The following is a 24,351-nucleotide window of genomic DNA, read 5'->3' as shown; positions in this document are numbered from 1 at the left end:
CCCCGCTTAGTGAGACGCACGATCGAGGTGTCACTTGGCGCAATCGATTCTCATTCGTTTATGTATGTGGGCTATTGAGCGCGTCGCGTTTTTGCTCTTTCTGGTGCCATTTGATGAAAAGAGTTACATACCCAAACGTATCCTCAACGGCGACTTCTTAGTTAGGTAAGTCAGTGTACCTATTAACGTTACTCTGAATCTGTTTTTAGAAAAGGGAGCCTTCGAGGGGCGCACTTTAAGAAACTTTACAATTTGATCTTAATTTGACATCGCTGATACCACCTCTCGCTAACACAGAGCTCACACCATTATACAGTGTCGAAAAAATAATGGGCCATGGAGGGAAAGTGCCTTAAAACCTTAAGTTAGTTCATTTTAGTTAGTTAAAGGAAACATTCTTTTATTTTTTTTAAAGAAACAAAACTGCATTCAAAGATTTTTTTTTTTAATTTGCTTGTCTAGCCCGGGAATTGAACAGACCATAAATTCCAAACAATAAACACTCGCTATTTTATTGTACTATTCGGTACAGTTAATGTTATTGATAATGATAACATTTCTCCAAAAAACATTACGTACAGTCGCCATCAGATATATCGGAGCGGCCAAGGTGTTCACAATATCTGAACACGCGCTCTAACGCCCTGATAATAGAGGCGTGTTCCGATATTTGTGAGCGCCTTGGCCGCTCCGATATATCTGATGGCGACTGTACCTACCTATAGGTCTTACAAAATATCCATAAAATCGAATATTTAGTACTCGAGAATATTTTTAGACATAGTGTTTCCTTTAAGTAAAATGAGCTACCTTAAGGTTTTAAGGCACTTTCCCTCCAGGGCCCATTAATATTTTCAACCCTGTATAAGTAGGTATATTAAGTATATGCACGGCTGAATGTTTTTTTTTTCTACTCGCCTCTTCCGAACTCACTACGAACCGTCTACCTGCTCAAAAGTAATATATTTATTTATTTAATTCAGTTTTTGCAATCAATAAAAAAAAACTTTACCTTATTTTATTAGACACATACACAAATGATAAAGAGGCCAAAGGTAAACTTTATTAAATTTATCCCGATTTAAGATAAAACGAAACGGCACTCATAAGAAACATCAGGAGGGGTAAACTACCCCTGAGATATAAAGCCCGAGGGAGTTGGCGATACTGATTTAAAGTGTTTTTAATAATATTAACACGTTGCCGTATGTAGGGGACGGACGTCGCGCGTTTTATAGAGATTTGTGCAAAAAAAATATTCTTCGAATCTGCATTGCATATACATATATCAAATACCTAGTGAATGTTACAGATTTTGTGTCAATAATAATTTTCCAAAGTAAGAATAAGCAGACTAGACAGACCGCTGTCTTGTAACCAGGTATTTGTATTTTGTAATAACAACATCAATTTTTATATTTACTATCTAGGCATTATTTAAAATTCTACTTGACAGGGCAGTAGAATATTAAATAAAATAGTTTAATTGTTAAAAACGTAAAAATCTTTTTCTTTCCTTTTTCTACAGATGTATCCGACAAATCATCGAACTCAATCAGCAATGGCGGCGGCAAGCAGCGGCGGTCTCGCACAAATTTCACTCTAGAACAACTAGGAGAGTTGGAGCGGTTATTCGACGAGACGCACTACCCTGATGCGTTCATGCGAGAAGAGCTTAGTCAGCGGCTAGGACTTAGCGAGGCGAGAGTGCAGGTATAAAGGAGCCCACTGATTACCAGTCCGCCGGACTATATTAGCCTGTCAGTTAAAGGAAAAATTTGACAGTTCCGACCAAATGACAGGCTGATATCGTCCGGCGAACTGGTAATCTGTGTATTGTGAAGCTGTGACGGTAATAAATTTCAAATGTACAAACTACAAGCAAGAGCAGTTAGGCGAACTAGAGCGGTTGTTTGATGAGACACACGGTAACACTGTCAAACACACTCCAGCTTCACGTTACAACATCCACGAGAGCTAAAGTGATCTGATGATGGTTTGACAAGACACACGAGCCTGTGATGCCTCCATGCGAAAAAAATAACTAAATTAAAAAATTCTGTTGACAACAGAGACAACATTTGTGACATTGTTAATTTCTATAGTAGATGCCTATATGGAGAAACAGCGTCCTAACAAAAACTTTTGCTATTTCGCCACCCCAGTTATGCACACCCCAAATAAAGTCATAACCTACATCACATCACTACAGTGTACAAGGGCACTTGGTACATTATAACATGCGATATTAATTACCCATACGGCCCCTCGCCCTTATTACTAATGCATGTAATTAGCTGTGAGCGTCCAACAAGTGATCTTTATCGGCCGTATATCGGCATTAGTCGCGCGTTAAGTGGTATAAGTGGATAAACGCCCTGACCGGCATGCGTCTTCACTACTGTCAATTGGCTGAGATTTATTGAAATCTGATCCCAATCTGCACTGAGTGACTGTGATTGCAGTGTTTATGTAGAAACAACAGAATTTAATCTATTGATGACAATTTTAATTGTGTCCATTTTTTTTATTGCACCAATATCAGTGCCCCTGTACACACTGGTGATAGATACAGGGTGATTGGTTCCAACCACCCTGTATGGCCTGTATACAGGGCTTTTCTTTCATCCCTTAGCCATATCGTGTGAGGTGTTAAGACAGGCCACAATACAACCCTTCTACGGAATATACTCGATCCGAAAAGAAGATTTTCTATAGAAAGAGCATGGGACAGCTAAAATTATTTAGCATTTTTTGAGTTATATAGTCCAACAGTGAAAGTTTTTCAGTAAGTTTTAAAACATCAAACAAAACTGGCAGTGAAAGAGTTTTTTTTTACAATTCCTCAATTTCAATTCGGATTTAAATTTTAATATGAAGTCACTCTTCTTTGTTCTCCCTCCAGCTGTAACCGAGACGAGACTTAAGAGCGCTCTTACAAGAAAAGTCGAAATATTGCAAAATTGATGATACTAGTCGACGAAATTCAGGACTTTGCGCTCATTATTAGAAACAATGAGTACTTGCTCCAGTAAAAGCGTCTTCTTATCTTTAGAAATATCGTTGTAAATATTAGAAAAAGGACTTATTAAATTAGTAATGATTTTTTTTCTGATGGTCGTTTCCGAAAAACCCCGTGAAGCACTGAATGGCGAGCTCTTATTTGGAAATGTTGAGAAGTTTACAATGCTAAACCTGGCTATTTTGTATTACTAATACCCTGTACTTTAGGCATATCAAACGATATTTTTCCTATATACCTCTCAGAAATAGAAAATCAAAATAAAACGAACTCAATTTTCTCTCCGAAACAAGTGTCAATTCCTACGAAAATCTACTTAATATCGAAGTCATTTTCATACTCAAGCAATCTGCAACGTTTGCTTATACTGTTGGTATACATTAGTGTTTATGAAATTCTACTATAATTTTTTGGCAATTTTTTGAAAACTACTCTATATTACCGATGACGCGCGCTGCGCCAGCTCAGTGCCGCGGCAGAGCTTGTAGAGGCAGGACGTGTGTCGGTCGGCTCCGCACATTTTCAACGGCGACGACGAGGTTTTTTATCATTGTGTGCGGCGGGCACCGTGTAAAACGCTATACTGTGTGCGTGTAAACCGCAACGAGAGACTTTGATCCTAGCACTGTTTTTATAGTATTATAATTTATAATGGTACTTACAGTTTAATAAACTACCGCACAGGATTAAAAATATTTGAAACGACCTGACATTCTATATGTATTTATTTGACTCAAGATAGTACTCAGGGTCTGATGATGGAGCCGAAAGGTGGTCACCGGTACCAATCAACCATGTAACTAAACCACTTCGTGTTTAGGCTCGTTTTATTCATCTCAACAAGATCTTTGACACAAGATAGTACTCAGGGTCTGATGATGGAGCCGGAAGGTGGTCACCGGTACCAATCAACCATGCAACTAAACCACTTCGTGTTTGGGCTCGTTTGATTCGGCTCAACAAGATCTTTGACTTAAGATAGTACTCAGGGTCTGATGATGGAGCTGGAAGGTGGTCACCGGTACCAATCAACCATGCAACTAAACCACTTCGTGTTTAGGCTCGTTTTATTCGTCTCAACAAGATCTTTGACACAAGATAGTACTCAGGGTCTGATGATGGAGCCGGAAGGTGGTCACCGGTATCAATCAACCATGCAACTAAACCACTTCGTGTTTGGGCTCGTTTGATTCGTCTCAACAAGATCTTTGACACAAGATAGTACTCAAGGTCTGATGATGGAGCCGCAAGGTGGTCACCGGTACCAATCAACCATGCAACTAAACCACTTCGTGTTTAGGCACGTTTTATTCATCTCAACAAGATCTTTGACACAAGGTAGTACTCAGGGTGTGATGATGGAGCGCGAAGGTGGCGACGGGTACCTGTCTATCATGTAACTGAACCACTTCATGTTAGGGCTCGTTTGATTCGTCTCAACAAGACCTTGGACACAAGATAGTACTCAGGATCTGACGATGGAGCTGGAAGGTGGCCACGGGTACCAGTCTACCATCCCAAGTAGCACAGATTAGCTGTATAGCAGCCGCATAATGAAGTACGAATACGTTTGAAGCTGGAATATAAAAGCTACATAAGAGCTGTATAAGCGTCTTTTCAGCTTTTGTAACTCTTAAGTGGGCACAAATTAGGCAGCCTTAAGTTCCTATAGCTACTTAAGAGCGTTGTAGCAGCAATTTAACGGAATTATAAGGGGTAACAGGAGTTATAAGAGGTGTATATTGACCGGGTAAGAGACTACCTGTTACCCTTTATTCAGCTAATATGTCACATGTGCGCCCTAATACCGGGAAAGATTGACGTTGGGCTGAATAAAAGATAATTAATAACATACTTTTACACCTCTGCCTTAAAAATCAGCTATTATATTTAGTATAGTGACGACGAACGCAGAGGTGAACATATTTATATTGAAGCAAAAACGTTAAGCGCAACGACACCATAAGTCATTTTGTTAAAGTGTTTAGTTAAATGTTTGTACATGATCTTTTATATATTAATGCGAGAAAGATGTTTGGGAATGCAAGTTTATTGACATTATATATATACATTATCTAAGAAAATTTTAGTGCGCCACGAAAATAATCAGCATTTATTCAAATTAATGATATAAATAAGCTATGTGTAAAAACTATTTCAGTGGTTTGGACAGAATTATGAGATAAAAAGTTAATAATACGTTATAGGAAGTACTAAACTAATGATTTAGGTTAAGAACTCAGGCACAAAACCTTATTGTTACCCTTAAAAGTTGGACAAGCAATTTTAATTTGGTTTCATAATAGTTCACTCGTTCTCCCTTATAATAAGTCAGCGAAATAAAAGCTGCTTTAGCGGTAAACATGTTCAGCGATAAGCTGTATTATGCGCCCCATGTGTTCCATTATACGTCTATTGGCTTCATAATAGTTCATTCGTGCTTTTTCAAAAAGTCAGCGTAATAAAAGCTGCTTAGCGGTAAACATGTTCAGCGATAAGCTGTATTATGCGCCACGTGTGTTCCATTATACGTCTATTGGGTTCATAATAGTTCATTCGTGCTTCCTAAAAAGTCAGCGTAATAAAAGCTGCTTAGCGGTAAACATGTTAAGCAACAAGCTGTATTATGTGCCACATGTGTTCCATTATACGTCTATTAGCTTCATAATAGTTCACTTGTGCTCCCTTAATAAGTCAACGTAATAAAAGTCCACATTTACCTCCTTATACAGCACATGGCGTAATTTTATCCACTAAACAGACCTTATAACGGTTAAAGCATTTGATAACCCTTAAAGCTGTATAGGGTCGTAGCAAATATACCTTTATATCACTCTTTGCGTATTAATGGTAGTTTTCAGAGCCGTAATGTAGCTTTTAATCAGCCCTAAGCTATATAACTATCACTGAGATCTATTATACAGCTGTAGGACCACAAGTGTGCTCTTATAAGTGTCTTAATACGCACAGAGCGTTAGATAGAACTAAAAGTGAGTAGTTATAGAGCTATCTGTGCTACTTGGGATGTAACTGAACCACTTCGTGTTTGGGCTCGTTTGATTTGTCGCAACAAGATCTTTGACACAAGGTAGTACTGAGGGTCTGATGATGGAGCCGGAAGGTGGTCACCGGTACCAATCAACCATGCAACTATGTTCAAACCACTTCGTGTTTCGCTTCGTTCGATTCGTCGCAACAAGATCTTTGATACAAGTTAGTACTCAGGCTCTGATGATGGAGCTGGACTGGCACAAGAATCAAACGAGCCCAAGCACGAAGTTGTTTAGTTACATGATAGACTGGTACCCGTGGCCACCTTCCAGCTCCATCATCAGACCCTGTGTATCTTCAGTGTCAAAGATCTTGTTGAGACGAATCAAACGAGCATAATCATGTTACTACATGGTTGGTTGGTATCCGTGACCACCTTAATCATCATCATTATCATCAGATCCTCAGTACCAGTTAGTTTTTAAACCCTCGTTGATACAAACTTTACAACCTATAGGTACCAAATGCAATGACGAAACATGTAAATAAGCGAGTAGGTACCTATAATTTCTTTCGAGTAATATACCTTCCTAAGTTCGAGTATGGGGCTATTCATAAATTACGTCGTTTCAAATGGGAGGAGGGGGGAGGGGGGTCTGGACATCGGATGATGGTAGCATGACGTAGGAGGAAACAGAGTCATCCGAAGCATGATTTTTGGATGATTTGAGGGGTGGGGGGGTCAAAAATCGTCAAAAATAGATGACGTAATTTATGAACAGCCCCTATGTACATTTGCACTGCATTTAGTATTTTCGTACTTACCAAATAACAGTTTTAGGACTTTAAAAGTTATGTACAGTTAGTGTTGTTATGGTTGATTTCAATATGCTTCGCGAAGGATCAAGAATGTTTAATCCATCATTGTAGTGCGAGTGTGGCAGAAGGGATCGGCATACAGAGCTCGCACGGCCTGCCGCAGCGCGTAAAATACCTAAACTCGCTCAACGCCGAAATGTAATAGCGCTCTTAACTGAAGACAAACAACACATAGCTCTAGTTTAATCCCCACCACGACTTTGTCTCAGCATCAGCACCTCAGTATACAGACAGACACACGAATTAGCCTGATTAAATTAAATCCTGTAGCAAAAGTTTTACACAAAACGTGTCGCTATTCACAAATCAAGCGCATGGCGTTGTTACTCCAGTATACTCGTAAATGAAGCCCTTTTCATATGCTAATAGGTACCTAGCTAGATATTTGAATTGGATTTCTTCAAGCTCTTCATTAATTCGGGTTTTTATTAGCGATGAGTCATATAACTTGGCATGCCTGAGGTATTAGGTTATCTATACACATAAAACAAATAGCCAATTGATCGTCGTCAAAAAAAAAGGAAGTGAAGGCTATTTTAAAGTTTAAAACCATGAGGCAGCATGGAAACATTTTTTTTTGGCGAACCACGAGTTCTCAGTTCGGGGCGAACTACTAGTAGTGTAGCAATATTAATTTTACGTAGGTGGGTAATTCCACGTAAAAGGGACATGATGAGGCAAAAATCAACTTGCGAGATAGCAACAATTTTTGTATTCATAATTTGCTTTGAAGGTGGAAGTATGTTTCAAAACCATTGGCGATATATTTGCCAAACTCTTTTTTTCTGATAGCAATCTTTCCATTCGCAAAATTTACCAGTCATTCTGTTTCCTTTCGCTTGTTTTGCCGAAGTTTATTTTGTTGGTATCTATTTTTACCGAATGCGATAATTCCATTAGCATATTTTACCGATATTTTTTCTTGACAATGGCTTAGTTTCTCTTCTATATTTTTTCGAATATTATTTTTTCTATGCTATTTTTTTCCTTGACGCACTTTTTATTAATTTAGTGAATTCTATAAGTACTTACATACTTTTTGTCATAGTTGCAATTCCAATAGTTATGTGGGGGTTGTCTTATTTCTGATATCGTTACTTTTTAATTTCAGTACACAGAGTGTGGCTTGAGAAAATATTATCGTTATTGATTAACTAAACATATTTTGGGTTCATCAGGCACTAAATAATGGCAGCTAAATTTATTTTATGTATTTGCCTTCTTTTAAATAATTTAATAGAAAATAGCATTCTTTTTGTTACTGATCTATGATTAAAATTCTGTAGATCCTGCATAATCCAATCTAAAGTGGTTTTGTTGACGAGGTGTTTTCGATAAGATAACCCATATAACCATTCCAGTCGCAGAATCACAAAGTGGTAACTAAATGTCAGATGTGTCGTAACAGAGTCCACACAATGTGTCTAGAATTGTTTCGAAACAAAGTGTCGTCGCCGTGTCTACACTTTTCCGTAACAAGGTGTCGACACATTTGTGTGCACTTTGCGTGCGGTTTGCGACTAAATCTGACAGCAAATTTGTGACAGCAAATGTCAATATAAAATACCTCTTGAAAACCAAGGTTTGTCAAACTACTATTAGTGTCTCGTGTGCTCGTAATTCTAGTAAGTCATCATGGGCAATGCAAATGATAATAATCGACCGAAACCATATAAACACCCAACACCCGTCAACCTTTTACAGAAAAGTTTTTAAAGAAATTCAATAAGCTACTTAGGTCAGGCAACGAATGCTCCAAAAGTTGTAGAGGGAAATGCTCGGAACACAATTTTTGACTCCGTAACTCGGTTTGACAAGTTAGGAGGTGAACATATCAAAAGTCCCCGGCCGTAGCCCTTGAGCGGGGGGGAGAGAGGGGGCTTTGAAGGTCCCATTTTCCCGTTTTTCGATTATATCTCGGAAACTATGCATCTCAGCGACATGGCCACTTATACAAAATGAAAGGTAATTTAATTTGTTACAAGTTAATTCCGTCAATTTTTTCGATATGTTGAATAGTTTTTGAGATATCCGCTCTTGAAAGTTTATTTAGGGCTCTCAATTTTATCTTGATATATCTATATCAGTGAAGGTGCTAGGCCGTGTTTGGTATCGTTTTCGTATAAATCTGGGGTGCTGAATCCATTTAAGATATCACATTGACACCATTCCACAAAATAAAAATAAATCTTTTTAGGGTTCCGTACCTCAAAAGGAAAAAACGGAACCCTTATAGGATCACTCGTGCGTCTGTATGTATGTCCGTCTGAATACACAAAATAGTTCTTTACCTATAGATGACAGGAAAACCTATTAGAAATGTGCAGTCAAGCGCGAGTCGGACCTAATGTACGGAACCCTTAATACGCGAGTCCGACTCGCACTTGGCCGGTTTTTTTGAAACTCTTCTTGACGCTTAACCGCTGAACCGATTTCGTTGAAATTTGGTATAGAAATAGTTTGCGTCCCGGAACAGGACATAGGATAGATCTTATAACCAAAATCATCTTTTGAAGGTGTGAAAAGTGGCGTGGAAATTTGTACGGGAAATCAATAACCGCTGAACCGATTTATATGAAATTTGGGATGGTCTACATCTTTGATTTAGTTAAAAATGATAAAAACATGACTTCAAACCTAAACTTAAACAGTATTAACTTCAAGAAGTCAATTCTGAATTCCCCCCTACACCTCATTTCACACCTTTAAAGGGTGATTTTTGAGATAACTTATTATATCCTGTCTCGGGACTCAAAATATATGTGTACCAAATTTAAATTAAAACTGTTCAGCAGTTTAAGCGTGAAGAGGAGTTTAAAAGAAAGTATTTTAATAAGTTTATATGTTTTTACTTCGGAATGGTGTCAATGTGATACCTTAACTAAATTTGGTACTGCGAATTTATACGAAAACGATACCAAAACATGGCCTCGTAGCTTTACTGTTGTAGAAGTGAAAATAAAATTGAGTGCCCTAAATTCTTATTACTTGGCCAAACTTGTGTAGAAGGAAAAGGTAAAATAAAAGTCTTCGGCAGGAATATAAGACACAAATATATATTTTTTTTGCGTTACTATTTCATTCATCAAATATAAACATACCTTGATTATACTATTCTAGTGAGATCCTCATAGATAAACAAAAACATTTACTTAAAAAATTACAAGGTCGAAATGTCACGGAACTTTTTTTTTTTTCCTTTATTAAGGGGCTTTTTCGATTGAACGAATATGTCACCCCATAAAAAACAGACTTAATTAACAAAGTTAAAAGAAAGTAAATAGCTATATCTAGTTTAATTACATCACACATTTCTGTCCCTCAGACCGCACTTAACAATATTTAGTACCTTTTCAACAACCTCAGACATGGGGTTCGAAAGGTAGGTATTACATAACCCAATGGAACTGTCATTGTCATGAAATATCTGTCTTCTAAGTCGCTCATTTCGGACACACTCCATTAAAATATGATACACATCCTCGACGCGATTACATAAGGTGCATAATTCCGAATTCACTTTACGCATGAGGTAGGCGAACTTATTCAATGGAATGTGTCCAGAGCGCAATCTCAATAATAAAACTAGATCCTGCCTACACAACACACTATTATCAATCCAAGGAGAATTAAAGGGTTGTGGCTGTATTGTCTTATACCAAATACCTTTGTCCCTAGATCTCTCGTCGAAATATTCCTTCCACAATTCGCGACACTTTAATTTGACTAAATGTAAACAGTCATTATTGCCCCCATATAATGTTTCAAGTGAAATTCAATGCCATCGCTGCATGCCTGTTTTGCTAATGCATCAGCTGTCTCATTGCCACTTATACCTACATGCGATGGAATCCATTGCAATATTATAACTTTTGCCATAGATTTAGTAATATGTGAAAAATATAAACTTTTATGACAAAAAAAATCTGGACACAATTTAAGAATCACCCAATTGCGTCGAGGAATCATCTGTATTTTTGCATGTTTCATTACCTCCTCGCTTCTTTTTTGTCCTTTGTATTCTGTAGCAATTTGTTAGATCTGAAAATAAAGATAACTTGCGTCGTCACGGATGTCGATTTATAGGTTTTAGGGAGTGCAGAATTCGAAAACGATGATCATTTTATAATCCAAGATGGCGGCTACGTATTTTGTCATAAAAGTGGAATCCAAAATAGTCATCATTTTCGAAATCTGCGCCCCCCAAAACCTATAAAACGACACCCATGACGACTTTTATGACAGTGCATGGCCGCCATTTTGGATTCCAAAATGGTCATCATTTTCGAAAGCGGGGCCCCCTAAAACCTATAAAACGACATACATGACGACTTTTATGACATAGTGCATGGCCGCCATCTTGGAATCCAAAATGGTCATCATTTTCGAAATCTGCGCCCCCTAAAACCTATAAAACGACACCCATGACGACTTTTATGACATAGTGCATGGCCGCCATTTTGGAATACAAAATGGTTATCATTTTCTAAATCTGCGCCCCCCAAAACCTATAAAACGACACCCATGACGACTTTTATGACATAGTGCATGGCCGCCATTTTGGATTTCAAAATGGTCATCATTTTCTAAATCGGGGCCCCCTAAAACCTATAAAACGACATCCATGACGACTTTTATGACATAGTGCATGGCCGCCATCTTGGAATCCAAAATGGTTATCATTTTCGAAATCTGCGCCCCCTAAAACCTATAAAACGACACCCATGACGACTTTTATGGCATAGTGCATGGCCGCCATTTTGGATTCCAAAATGGTCATCTTTTTCAAAATTGGGGCCCCCTAAAACGTATAAAACGACATCCATGACGACTTTTATGACACAGTGCATGGCCGCCATTTCGGATTCCAAAATGGTCATTATTTTCGAAATCGGCACTCCCTAAAACCTATATATCGACACCCATCTCGACTTTTATGACAAAGTGTTTTGCTACCATCTGCATGCAAGACATTTCTATTATTTTTACGTACAAAAATGGCCCCCTGTCAACTTTCAATCGAGATTTAATCGATAATTTATTCGATTAATATTCAGATTAATTCAATTTCAATCTATGTTAGGTCGACTAAACTAATCGCGATTAAAATTTGAGAATTAACTTTTTTTATTCCATTAATTAGTCGAATAAACAGTTAATCGATTAATGCCCATCTCTGACCACGGCATTTTTACACTTTGAGAATATCTGAAAACAAATCAACACAAGGAGCCATTTTGCAAATCCAGTAACATACCAGTAACTTTGTTATTACTTTTGACAGCGCGTGTCATGTGTCAACACAGAGTCGACACAAAGTCGAAACATTTGTGACTGCAATATTTCTCAGCCTTGAACCATATTTATACATCATAATTAACAAGTTTCGTAGTATGTAAAGCGTTATTTCTGTTATTTAAGTATAGTATACGCATCGAAGTACTAAAAATGCTTCAAATAATATAGTTATGAACACAGGCACTGAGAAGTAAACAATTTCATTTCCGGCTAAACTAAAACAATGTGGTGGCGCGTTGATTATATTACACTTAGTTTATCAAATCACTCGAGCAGTTTAATTCCCCATAATAATTTAAGTCATATTGTAATATAAATGCAAACAATATATAATTACGTCTTGTAATCCGTTTAAGAGATGGCGTATTAATGTCATTTATTTTTATTTAAGTATTTTTCCATCTGACAGTTTCCATTTGACAGGAACAAAATGAACGAATGAACGAATGATTTTGGCATAAAGTAGTCGCAAACCCGAAACAATGTGTGCACACGGCGACCACACTTTATGTCACTTTGTGTCATGTGTCGACCCTTCCCCATTTCTGGTAACTGTGTCGACACGGCGACGACTCTGCGACTGGAATTGTGACCGAAACAGATGGTGTCGACACAAGATGTGTCAACACCGCGTCGTAACGGCGACTGGAAATGGTTGTATGGGAAGTCTTACCTAAGTTTTAGAAACTGTAAACCCAAGTTAACTTATACACCTAGTGATAACGTAATTATAAACAGTGGTAGCAAGAAGGCACCCAAAATAAATATAAGATTAGGAAACAATGCAACGAGGCTTTTAAGAAAAAAAGAGAATGGGAAATTATCAATTCGGATACATAAAGATTGGGAAATTATGAGAATGGGATTGTTACTACTGGGAAAAAAAGAAACCGGGGAATAAGCTACAGAAAAAACGCGATTGGTAAATTTAGCGAATGGAATGATTGCTATAAAAAAAAAGATATTGTCAAAAATATCACCATACTCGTTTTTACAATTGAAAATCTATCTTATATACAAACATACAGGTGAGTAATGTTCATTAGATTGTAATACCAAGAAGCTCAAAGTCGTTTAATGAAGAAACTAGCGTTTTTGGTTCAGAGGCTTCTACGTCTATTTCCTCCATCATGACTCCTCAGGCAATGGCAATATTCCACTGTCGCTGTTAAGGAACATAAACAACGCTCATATATGATAAAATAAATAGTATACATATATGCATATGTTACTGCTGATTTATTGTAACATCAGTTACAACAATTAAATTCAATATTTTACAAAACATGCAAAAGACTTTTCTATTATTTTATGTGTCCAACATTAAGGGCCTTTTTATATTACATCAGTTATTATTAAATTTCTGAAAGTTATTACATTGTATCCTAAATTGAAATTCGCAACTACAGTTACGGTGGAATTACCTGGGTATTTTTCGAAACTGTAACAAATAACAATAGCATTGCATATTGTTACGGAATTAAAGGTTAATTTATACTAGACATTAGCTCTGTCAAAACCAATGCTCCTGTGAGCCCTCACAACTCTCGTTTGTTTGTCTATCGTTTAGCGTCTAATGTAATCAGCACTAATGAATGCGCCCCTAGTTAGCGTATTGGTCGCGACTGTTTTGTTTACCAGTATGTACACTCGGTCACATATTGTGCCGCAAATATGTTTGGTCGCTGGTGTCAATTATACCTAGCTTTGTTCGTATGTTGCATTTGTTCTAAATCTACAAGTATGTAATATTTTCATCAACTGAAAGATGTGCCGAGGTCAAATGAGGTAATTGATAGTTAAGGTAATGAAGTTTATAATCGTATAGTTGGGTACGAATCATTTTGTAATGTAATAGTAATAGTAAATGTTTGAACGGTAACAAATAAAAACAGCTGATATCACAAAATTATGGGCCCGGCCTAGGTTTGCCTCGCCTTAGGAAGGTATTTGCTTATATAGTTAAACTTTAAACCTAATTACAAAAAATAGTTAAAATAAAATACACACGAGAAATAGTTAAATATACACGATGCACGAGTTGCAGCCGCCGCGAGCACTCGAGCCTGAGGAAGGACCCCCGACGGGCCCGAAACATGTCGCCAATAGGGACTAAAAATTCAAGTGAGTGAAACCGTTGTCGTATAAAGAATTTAAAATATGTCTCACGAAAGTTTAATATCGATTAAAATAAAATAATTGAAATAGTTTAAAAGTTCGTCAACTTCGTTCATTGACATGAGAAAGACAATGAGACGATTTTAGTATGGCGTAGCGTACGTAGATAACAAATGTTGTAAGGCGGACATAAGCTTAATATTACCTATTGGGTAATTCAATCAAACGTAACGCAAAACGTACGACGAAATTTGTAAAGTAACGAGTCAATTGTAACATTTGTAACTCTACTTATTATAAATATGGAGGTACATACATCTCGAAAGTCTCGATACTGATAAAATGTTCATCGATCGAACCCTAGTACAACCCAATCAGCCTGAGCCTGACGCGTGCCCTCGCACTAATGCGGTTACACTATTTGCCCACCGTACATGCAACACACCCCCTATCGATCAAAAACTAACCATACTCCATACAATATACAGTTGACATTCGCGTGACAAATATACCTGCATCGTATACTCGGCGTAATACAATTACGACGGCGGGTTGAGATTGCAATGCTGTTTGTTCTAGTGATTACGAATTTGGCTAAATTTAAATTGGCTTCACAATTAGTGCCAATGACATCTCATAGAGCCTATGTTATAGGTAGGCTTAATCGGAAATATACATTTGAAGTATCAATACACTTCCTTTTATGCAGGTGGTTCAACAATAGGTAATACATCTGGTATTTTCGTCCGTAATTTCACGACGAAATGACTACTACCCAATACTACTGCTCCTTGATATTCGTTTCTTACAAAAAATTAGAAACATTTTTGAACAAATCTCGATGATATCAATGATAAAACTTTACTCGAGATTTCTACTCAATCTCAAGTCTACAATTCAATCGAATCCATATATTATGTTCCCTGAACCTTAGTCGCATTGCAGCTTTAAAAATCTCAACTTAATTTGATATTGATTTGACATTTCTTTGCAAGTGCATCTTGCAGGCAACAATATATATTATATAGGTACTTTGTCAGTTGCACTTCGAGTAATTCTAAATCAAGATTAATTTAAAAGTTTGTTTAGGACTCCATATCCTGTTAATAATAATTTGACATTTGACATAAATATTTGTTCGCAGGTGTGGTTTCAGAATCGACGCGCCAAATGTCGGAAACATGAGAGCCAAATGCATAAAGGTATGTGCATTTAATTTTAAACTCATGTTTACTCATCAATCTCATCAAAGGCAAACCACTTAAAGCTCCTTTTTATTAGGGTTCCGTACCCAAAGGGTAAAAACAGGACCCTATTACTAAGACTCCGCAGTCCGTCCGTCTGTCTGTCCGTCTGTCTGTCACCAGGCTGTATCTCATGAACCGTGATAGCTAGACAGTTGAAATTTTCACAGATGATGTATTTCTGTTGCCGCTATAACAACAAATACTAAAAAGTACGGAACCCTTGGGGGGGCGAGTCCGACTCGCACTTGGCCGGTTTTAGTTAAACTGCGTTAGAGTATTTTTACTAGATCCATGTCGTAGTCTCTTGCTACGCCACCGTAGCCCGTAGATATTAGCTATTCAGTACAGTACCTATACACTCTCTAGCCTGTCACTTGTTTTCCCGCTACAGAACGAAAGCGCTTTGGAGCTATAATAAAACCAAGTGCAATAAAGTGACTATTTAATGAGCGTCGTGTATCACTTAGGTACCTCATTATATTAATTCGTAGCAAAATTCAAACCACGACGTAGCAAATACAAAACAATAATTCACGTGAGCCTCGCCTTTGACATTTCCAACCCCCTTCCCTCTAACTTACTTAACTCCGTGCAATGCATCTCAAACTAAATACCGAGTTTAATGGTTTAATGTAGTCGAAAACTACAAATTGCAAATGATTCTGGCAAACTAGTTCGGCGAGTTGGCACCGCTGCTTAATCGTGCCAGTCCGCTTGAGCGAGCGGCTGCGCTAAATGCTAAATAGTGCAAGTTGGTGCTAACGGGAATGGATTGTCAGTTGTCAGTCGTGCCAAGGGTCACAGGAATCGTTATGCAGTGGTTCCCAAAGTTAACTGGGCTCCGACCCACCTAACAAAAACTGCCAAATTCGGGACCCACCTCTTGGCCGTCTTAAAAAGGGCATAAAATAAAAGGGAATAAATGCTCCTATAGTGCATGGTTCATCTGTAACATTATTTTACACAGTAAAGTCTTGTCTAATATTTAAATACACACTGCTACGTTTAAGATATTATTGCAGGTTCCAATTAAATTTGTAAGACGCGTGTAAAATATAATTATTTGGTAATTTTAAATGCTTTGCTATATTAGGTAACATTAACTCCGGTTTTTCTATTGGGAAGATCGTTTTCACTGAAATAAAATCTATTTCACGTAAGAAATTACAGTAAGCATAATCAACGACCATTTCGTATAGTGCGCTTCTCACCAACAGGCATTCCATTTACATAATAGACCTTACCATATATATGTCATTGTCTACCATGTAAACCAAACTTTACTGCAACACGGCACTAACAAGTAGTTTACATGAGTGATTCCAAAGCCAGGATTTAATAAACACTGCACTACCGTATTACGTATTCTCCATGACTTCCTCTAACTCGATTACCCCCGCCGGCGCCGGTCCGACTCTAACAGTTTTTTAATTCGACCATAACTCAGCCGGATGAATAATTAAAATGGCGGGTCGAGGGAATCCGCGCGAGGCAAAAAATCGCGGGAAGCGAACACACGAGGCGATAAATTCAGGGAATTGCACATCGCACTTAGCGATCGGCGATGCGGTAGCGGGCAGTTCGCCGGACCACAGGCAGTAGGCACCGGCTTCATGTATTTAATATAATTTTATACTTTTTTATTTAATATGTTAGTCTGTATATTTTTATTATAATTTAAACAAGATTTTTGACTGGACACGTAATTGCATTTACTTACATTAAAACGTTTTTAACGAATAGTTAAAATTCACATCACATCTCAAAGATCGCCATAATAAGAATGGTAAGTATTTTTCATTAACTATATAACAACTTTGGTACATCAAGTACCGTAAACTTCCTCAACATTGCTAACCGTACCAAACATTTCCTGGCTTGAAAATAACAACGACCGAACAGCTTTCCATTCCATACCTACCTATTTTATAATCATGGGAGAAAAGCTACCAGTTTTGCGACTGTATTTTCAAGCGGCAACGTTAGGCACGAAAGGTAACATATATTGAACACTTTGTAAAATTTCAGCATGACAGAATCCCGAATACTTGTGGAAACCCTATAAAAGGAAAGTCACGTCTAAGAATCGTTTGTCCCACATCCCACTCGCATGTAGAGCAGAAAATATCAATTTGGCACAAATTGTCTTTCTGCGGTAATGCGCTGTCACCGCTCATATCGTCACAGAGACGAACTGGAGGCGACGCGCGCCCGAGATTGCGAGCACCACTAAACGGAGCGTAAAGCGGAAAAAAGCCGCTCTCCGGAATCGAATAAAATGATTCCCCGCGGGAGCCATTCGGACGCAATCCCGCCGTCCCCAGCTAAATGTCTTATTAACTTATGTGCCCCCCGCCCCCCTAACACGAGAACAATCATGTAAAGTGAAATGAAACGGTTATTTGTTGTGCCCCATTGACGGAGCGCGGAGATTCCCGATGTTGTTGGCGCAATCGTTTGCGGCGCCGTTGTCGTGATCGATTACGGCGCCGCCGCCGGCAAACGTGTGATAATGACATTCGATGAACATCATTTGTAACCGCGCTTACATGATATCAAATTGTATTAGATAAACGTTTTACTTTACTAATGTAATTGACTGGACTTGCTTGTCTCTCGCTACTCGATAATATCACAGAATCGAGAATAGCAGCTTAGTTTACATTTGACAAGTAACTTGTAGAATTATGTTGTATTTAGTTTACCATCCCTATCTCAGTATTTTCTTTGTTGGTTATGGCTGGGTTATTTTTAATTAATTTTATAGTAGAGGAGCTAAATTTGTAGGTAGCTAGTTCATACTCAAATTCACTTTAACGGTACAATTAACATAATTTGAATTCCCTGAAATATGAAGACTTTCTCAGCTGCGCAGGTAACAAATTATAAATATTACCAAGTACATCTCTAAATCTTCATAAAATTAAAAATTCATTTTTAACGAAGACATGAATCTCCGCGCTCTGCGCCATAAAAACAATCGCAGCAAGAATAAAAGAATACCGACGCCTAATTGTTCCCCAGTTCATAAAACTGTAAAGTTATTCGCGCCCGGGAGGGTGGCGGCGATATTTTATTGCGCACAAACCGCCGTAAAGATGTTTCGAACGCTTTAAAATAACGCGAGCGAGAACCCTGCCGACCTAACTCGATTAAATTAAACAACTCAGAGTTAATCAAATAAATGCACGGCGGTCGCGCGGAGGGGTGCACGCTGGACGTACCCGCTTGTATTTATGTCGGCACTTCTCGAAAGTAATTCGGTGTCAAATATGGAAATAACTCATACGCGCAGGGAGCATCCATTTTAATAATGCCGACGGCGACCGGAGAGGTTATGATTTAGAGCGCGCGTCGTACCCCGCCCAGTACCGCCTCCCGCCCTGACATATTGTTCTCTACCTAGCTCACACCTAGCTACGACAGTCTGAGCCAAAGCATATTGTCTATACGTGTTCTAGTTCGATACCTAGTGCCTAGGCCGCGCTTTTAACATCTTAAATTGCTAGAAGCAACATTGGTCCATTACATTACATAATATAAAAATAAAAACAGATTTCAAAGCCTTAGGGAGTAATAAAAATCACGTCTCCGAAATCTAATAGAGAGAGAAAGGCGTAAGGTGAGAGTAATTAAATTAATGAATCCTTTAGCTCAGGCGAGACCCGAACAGCTCCTTAAGTCGGGCAGATCCGCGTTAATTTATTAATTGATACTTCGCCCGGCGGGCTATAAACAACCGTTCTCACTTAATTTACGAGCAAATTATGCTTTACTTAAATATCAATTTAATTAAGTGAAGTTCGGGAAAGGATATCGTGGGATTTGCAGTCATTTGTCTCTGCCAATCGCAGGGATGCCAGCTGTCCGCCTGAACCATTACTTGTTTTTAGAACTTGTGCAATAAGAGTTTTATTTAATCTGATTTACATAGAGTTACGGGTAGTACAATTGTTTTTACGTTTAGTGCCGAGCGGTGAATGTAGTCTCGTAGAGGGTCTACGAGCGTAGCTTAGCTTCAACGATCTTGGACACATTACCTATAAAGTTTATGCAAGTTTGACGTCGGCGTTGTAACTTCAATGTACTTCAAGCGATATAATACGCGTAAAAACTTCAATTAAGCATAATTAAATAGACAGATATGTAGATCTTTAGTTTTTTAGGAAAGGAGGGTAAATGGTGAAATAATTTATTTTTCACAAATTGCAAATTTTGAGTTTCTTTTTTTCATGTTGGGTGGTAAAATTTGTTTTTAAGCGATGATTTAAAATGATAAAATATTGAATAGAGTTCATTTGGATTTTAATGTTTTACAGTTAGTAGGTATTTTCCTTTACTCGCGTTGGTGTGGTGAAAAATCTTGTGTTTCATTAGGTAGCAAAGTTTGTTAAGCCCACGTGCTACGCTCATGGTTCAATTTTGGATTCTTTCGCTTGCTCGGGTACTTATCAATATTAGCACGTAGAGTTCAACTCAATTACAAAACTTTGCTCCCTTGTAAAACAATAGTTATTTGTTATAGAATCAGATTTTCCGAATAGAAGCTGATATAGAATCCGATTTTGCTGTAGGTTTGCTAGTAGCTGGAGGCGGCACTCCGCTAGAGCCGTGCCGCGTGGCGCCGTACGTGTCGGTGCCGCGGCTGTCGGCGATGCCGCGCGCGCCGGGTCCGCCGCCGCCGATGCCGCCGCACCCGCCGCCCGCCGCCTTCGCGCCCTTCGACTCGGCGCTGCTATCTGCTGCGGCACACCAGGTATGCTGTCTGCTAGTAGCTGGAGGCGGCACTCCGCTAGAGCCGTGGCGCGTGGCGCCCTACGCGTCGGTGCCGCGGCTGTCGGCGATGCCGCGCGCGCCGGGCCCGCCGCCGCCGATGCCGCCGCACCCGCCGCCTTCGCGCCCTTCGACTCGGCGCTGCTATCTGCTGCGGCACACCAGGTATGCTGAGGCCCTACCGCCAAAAACGAAAATATTTTTTTTTATCTGCCTCTCTTCGCTTGAATATGCAAAAGCGATGAAATGAAATGAATGAAATGAAATGTGTTTATTTTACCTAACATTATAGTTGGGGAGCCGACGATGCTAAATGTGTATTTACTCGAGCGTCGTACAGACTGGAATCGAAATATTAGATCCCCTACTATTATGTACAGATAATATGGTAGAGTCAATAGTATTATGTCCAGATAATGTCAATACCTTATACTAGTAGGCATGCAATAGTAGTTTATGTGACTGCTACATAATGAAAGGCATTAAAATACGAGTGTGGGTTTATGAAACGAATGAAATGAGTTTCATAATAGTATCACACGAGTGTTTTAATGCCTAATTATGTACAGTTACATACACTGCTTTATCTACACACATATTATAAACTTTCTATGATATATTCACTAACCTCATATTACAGCCGACATTGGGGCACTTTGCTCTCTGGCGGAACTCGCGGATATGAGATGGCGTCTCCGAAATATATTTATGACATTACACGAAACTTTTGTTATAGTTACTTTAAAAACAACAAAACAAATTATTTTTTACTTACAAACTAATTCAAAGATAAACTGTACGTCAAATGGCGGCAAATGAAAACTTTTTTCACGCACGTCACGCACCCGTAGTTTTTTTTTTAATTCAAAGACAAACTAGAGTCGGGGTCGATTACCATATCGTCCGATACCAAGTTACATGCGAGATTTGTCAATATTGTATGCAATTGTCATTTGATTTCGAATAAAACGTCATCTCGACTGATATTAGAATAGGGGTCAAATCAATTTGCTTTTTTTTTTCAGAGATGTTCGAAATTTGAATGCATTACCAAATCGATTTTGATATAGTAATGAAGCTATTACCACATTTTCACAGATAAGAAATTTGCTGTAACAAAACAGTTTATCGTAATGTGGGCCATTATTTACGGATTTTGAAGGCATCATAGAGAGTTTATGATATTATATGTGTGTAGATAAAATATATTAAAAGCTATTTACATTATATTACAATAAATTACATAATCAATTACAATAACATTAGATAAGAATAACAATAATTGATTAATATTTACAATGAAAATAGAGCCAATAATATAATAAATAAATAATAAAATGTCACAATATTAATAAATCTATATTTAAATAATCCTTTAATGCTATAAAAATTGTGCTCGCTTAAAAATGTTATAATTTCTTGTCTAAATTTAAATAAGTGGCCTAACTAGATGTAGTGGCGATAGAGAAGCAGATAACGAAAGTTTCGTTTTTTGCGGTAGGCCTTCTGGGTTTAGTACATATACATGTGATCAATCCAAATGGGTCAGTATGGAGAAGTCAGAAACTATAAGAGATAGCGAAATCATCTCTTAGGAAACATGGCGTCGATTTTAGATTTAATAATAATGGCATTCAATTTTTTTTAAATCTATCATACATAACCGGGATTCGAACCTGGTCAATATTCTTTATGTAATCGCGTGTAGTATTTGTTTGTATGGCAACTTTTAAACGATGCGTGATAGGTGGGGGGTGCTCGACCAAATATCATAGAGGGCCCCGAGACAAAACAAACTACATTAAAAAAAATTCAAAATGGCCGACTTTTTTTTTTATTATTTCAAGTTGGTCCGAGCGCTCTGAGATTTGGCATGCGACGAGCCTGGGGGCCCAAGATTACCATGTCAAAAAAAATTTTTTGGCCGAAATTTTTTTGAGTTTTTTTTAATGTAGTTTGTTTTGTCTCGGGGCCCTCTATGATATTTGGTCGAGCACCCCCCACCTATCACGCATCGCTTAAAAGTTGCCATACAAACAAACAACAAGAATATTGACCGGGTTCGAATCCCGGTTATGTAGGATAGATTAAAAAAAAATGGAATGCCATTATTATTAAATCTAAAATCGAAGCCATGGTTCCTAAGAACAGATTTCGCTATCTCTCATAGTTTCTGACTTCTCCATACTGACCCATTTGGATTGATCACCCTGTATAGTGTTTAGCCCGGATTCGGGTGAAGATCACTACGCCGAGCCGACATTCTCCTTGCCTTCCGCCTTACATTCGGACCTTGAAATCTCAAGTTTGTTTTTTAATTAGATTCTCGAATTAATTCTCCCCCTTGAACCCCATAAAAACCTTTCAGCTTCCGGTGTCTATTTGTTATCGTTAACGATTTCCATATTTAATAAGCTTGTACTATTTCAGTAGGCTTGCGTCAGTTCGGTAACATAAACCTACAAACGCAAATGCATGTGAAAGAGAAAATAATTAAATACCCAAAATAGGCCAATTCGAACTTACATTTAGACATCAAAATAGGCATGTTGACATGAATCGCGAATATATGTATAACATGTTATGTTTTTACCATAGCAGGGAATATTAGAATGCTGAAAAGCATATTTTGCAAGTGTAAATATGCGTAATAAATTAATCAAAAGTATTTAAAATAATGCCCAGTATCACGTGACTGTAAACGCCAATCGGAGCGCGTGACGTCATGACATGAGAAACACCACAGACAAGTCGTCAAACCTGACCGTAATCCATACGACACCACCAAAGAGTTTGGATGTTCAAAAACTGTATGTATTTTTTATTTCGACAATAGACATTTATTACGTACAAAAAATATTATTACATGATATAAAGTATATATTTATTTGTTATTAAATAAATAAAATGTTATATAATACGATATTTCACCAAAATCTTTTTAATTATTTGGCTGAATGGAACTATCATTGCCACGTTGGCTGTCGGAAACAAATAAAATAAAATTTAAAAAGTTATATCGGCGCCGGCTATATTTACATTCAAAATTTTAGTTGTATCATAATAATTCATCTTAAATTGTAACTGTAAGTGTTTTTATGTGAAATCAGTTATTGTGATTCATTTTTGAAATGTTTTTATCATCGCAGAACGTAATATGTATACATATAGTGCGCAATTAACAATATCATTCAAGTCAAAATTCGTAACTGCAACGTAAGTATCATGTAACAAATATTTGTTTTATACTCTAGTGTCTTGATTGTTGTTCTTTTACACATAGGCACTGCATAAGACATGTAAAACTTGTTATTCATTATTTTAGCTTATATATTTACGTAATAATTATCTTTTAGAAAGAGAAATAAATTAAATACTACAGCTTTTGATCTACGCTAGGACTGACATTTTGGCAGCAGTTTGTTTATTTATCTGTTTGTGACGTCACGTGACAGCTTGGAGCGTTTAGGCTCAAACTTTAAACACTAAACTAATTAAGCTCTATTTAGTGTTTAAAATTAATGAATAAAAATTTTAAATATTTTTTTTTTGTAATAATTACGTGTAAAAATGAATACAGTTCTAAAAAATTGTCAACATGCCTATTATATCTAGGTAAAATAATAAAATAATAATTTAGCCTATATACGTCCCACTGCTGGGCACAGGCCTCCTCTCAAGCACGAGAGGGTTTGGGCTATAGTCCCCACGCTAGCCCAATGAGTTTTTCGGAACTTATGTACGAAATATCATTTGATATTTACCACTAGCTTTTCTGTGAAGGAAATTAAACATCGTGAGGAAACCTGCATACATCTGCGAAGAAATTCAAAGGTATATGTGAAGTCCCCAATCCGCATCTAGGTAAATGATGTCATTAATTTATCATTCGCGCGTGTATTTTTCTCGTACTTGTCCGTACATGTATTGACGAATAAGAACAAAATGACGTCATTTAGATATAATTTTGATGTCAACATGTAAGTTTGATTTGCCAGTATCTATTTAAAAGTTCGACTCTAA

At 37.7% G+C, this 24,351-nt stretch overlaps 1 protein-coding gene across 1 annotated transcript in view; it reads left to right on the top strand.

Annotated features, from left to right (window-relative positions):
- LOC134789791 (short stature homeobox protein 2-like) overlaps nt 1-24,351 on the top strand; it is a 33,202-nt gene that overhangs the window by 7,307 nt on the left and 1,544 nt on the right. Inside the window, 5 exon segments of the mRNA XM_063760439.1 lie at nt 1,529-1,713; nt 15,453-15,514; nt 17,624-17,643; nt 20,142-20,317; nt 20,320-20,493. Of these exon segments, the coding sequence (XP_063616509.1) occupies nt 1,529-1,713; nt 15,453-15,514; nt 17,624-17,643; nt 20,142-20,317; nt 20,320-20,493 (617 nt within the window).

This window comes from Cydia splendana, chromosome 4 (genome assembly GCF_910591565.1).
Source record: "Cydia splendana chromosome 4, ilCydSple1.2, whole genome shotgun sequence".
NCBI classification, from domain to species: Eukaryota; Metazoa; Arthropoda; class Insecta; order Lepidoptera; family Tortricidae; genus Cydia; species Cydia splendana.
Note: the sequence above shows the minus strand (reverse complement) of the source record. Positions and strands in the feature narration are given on the sequence as shown.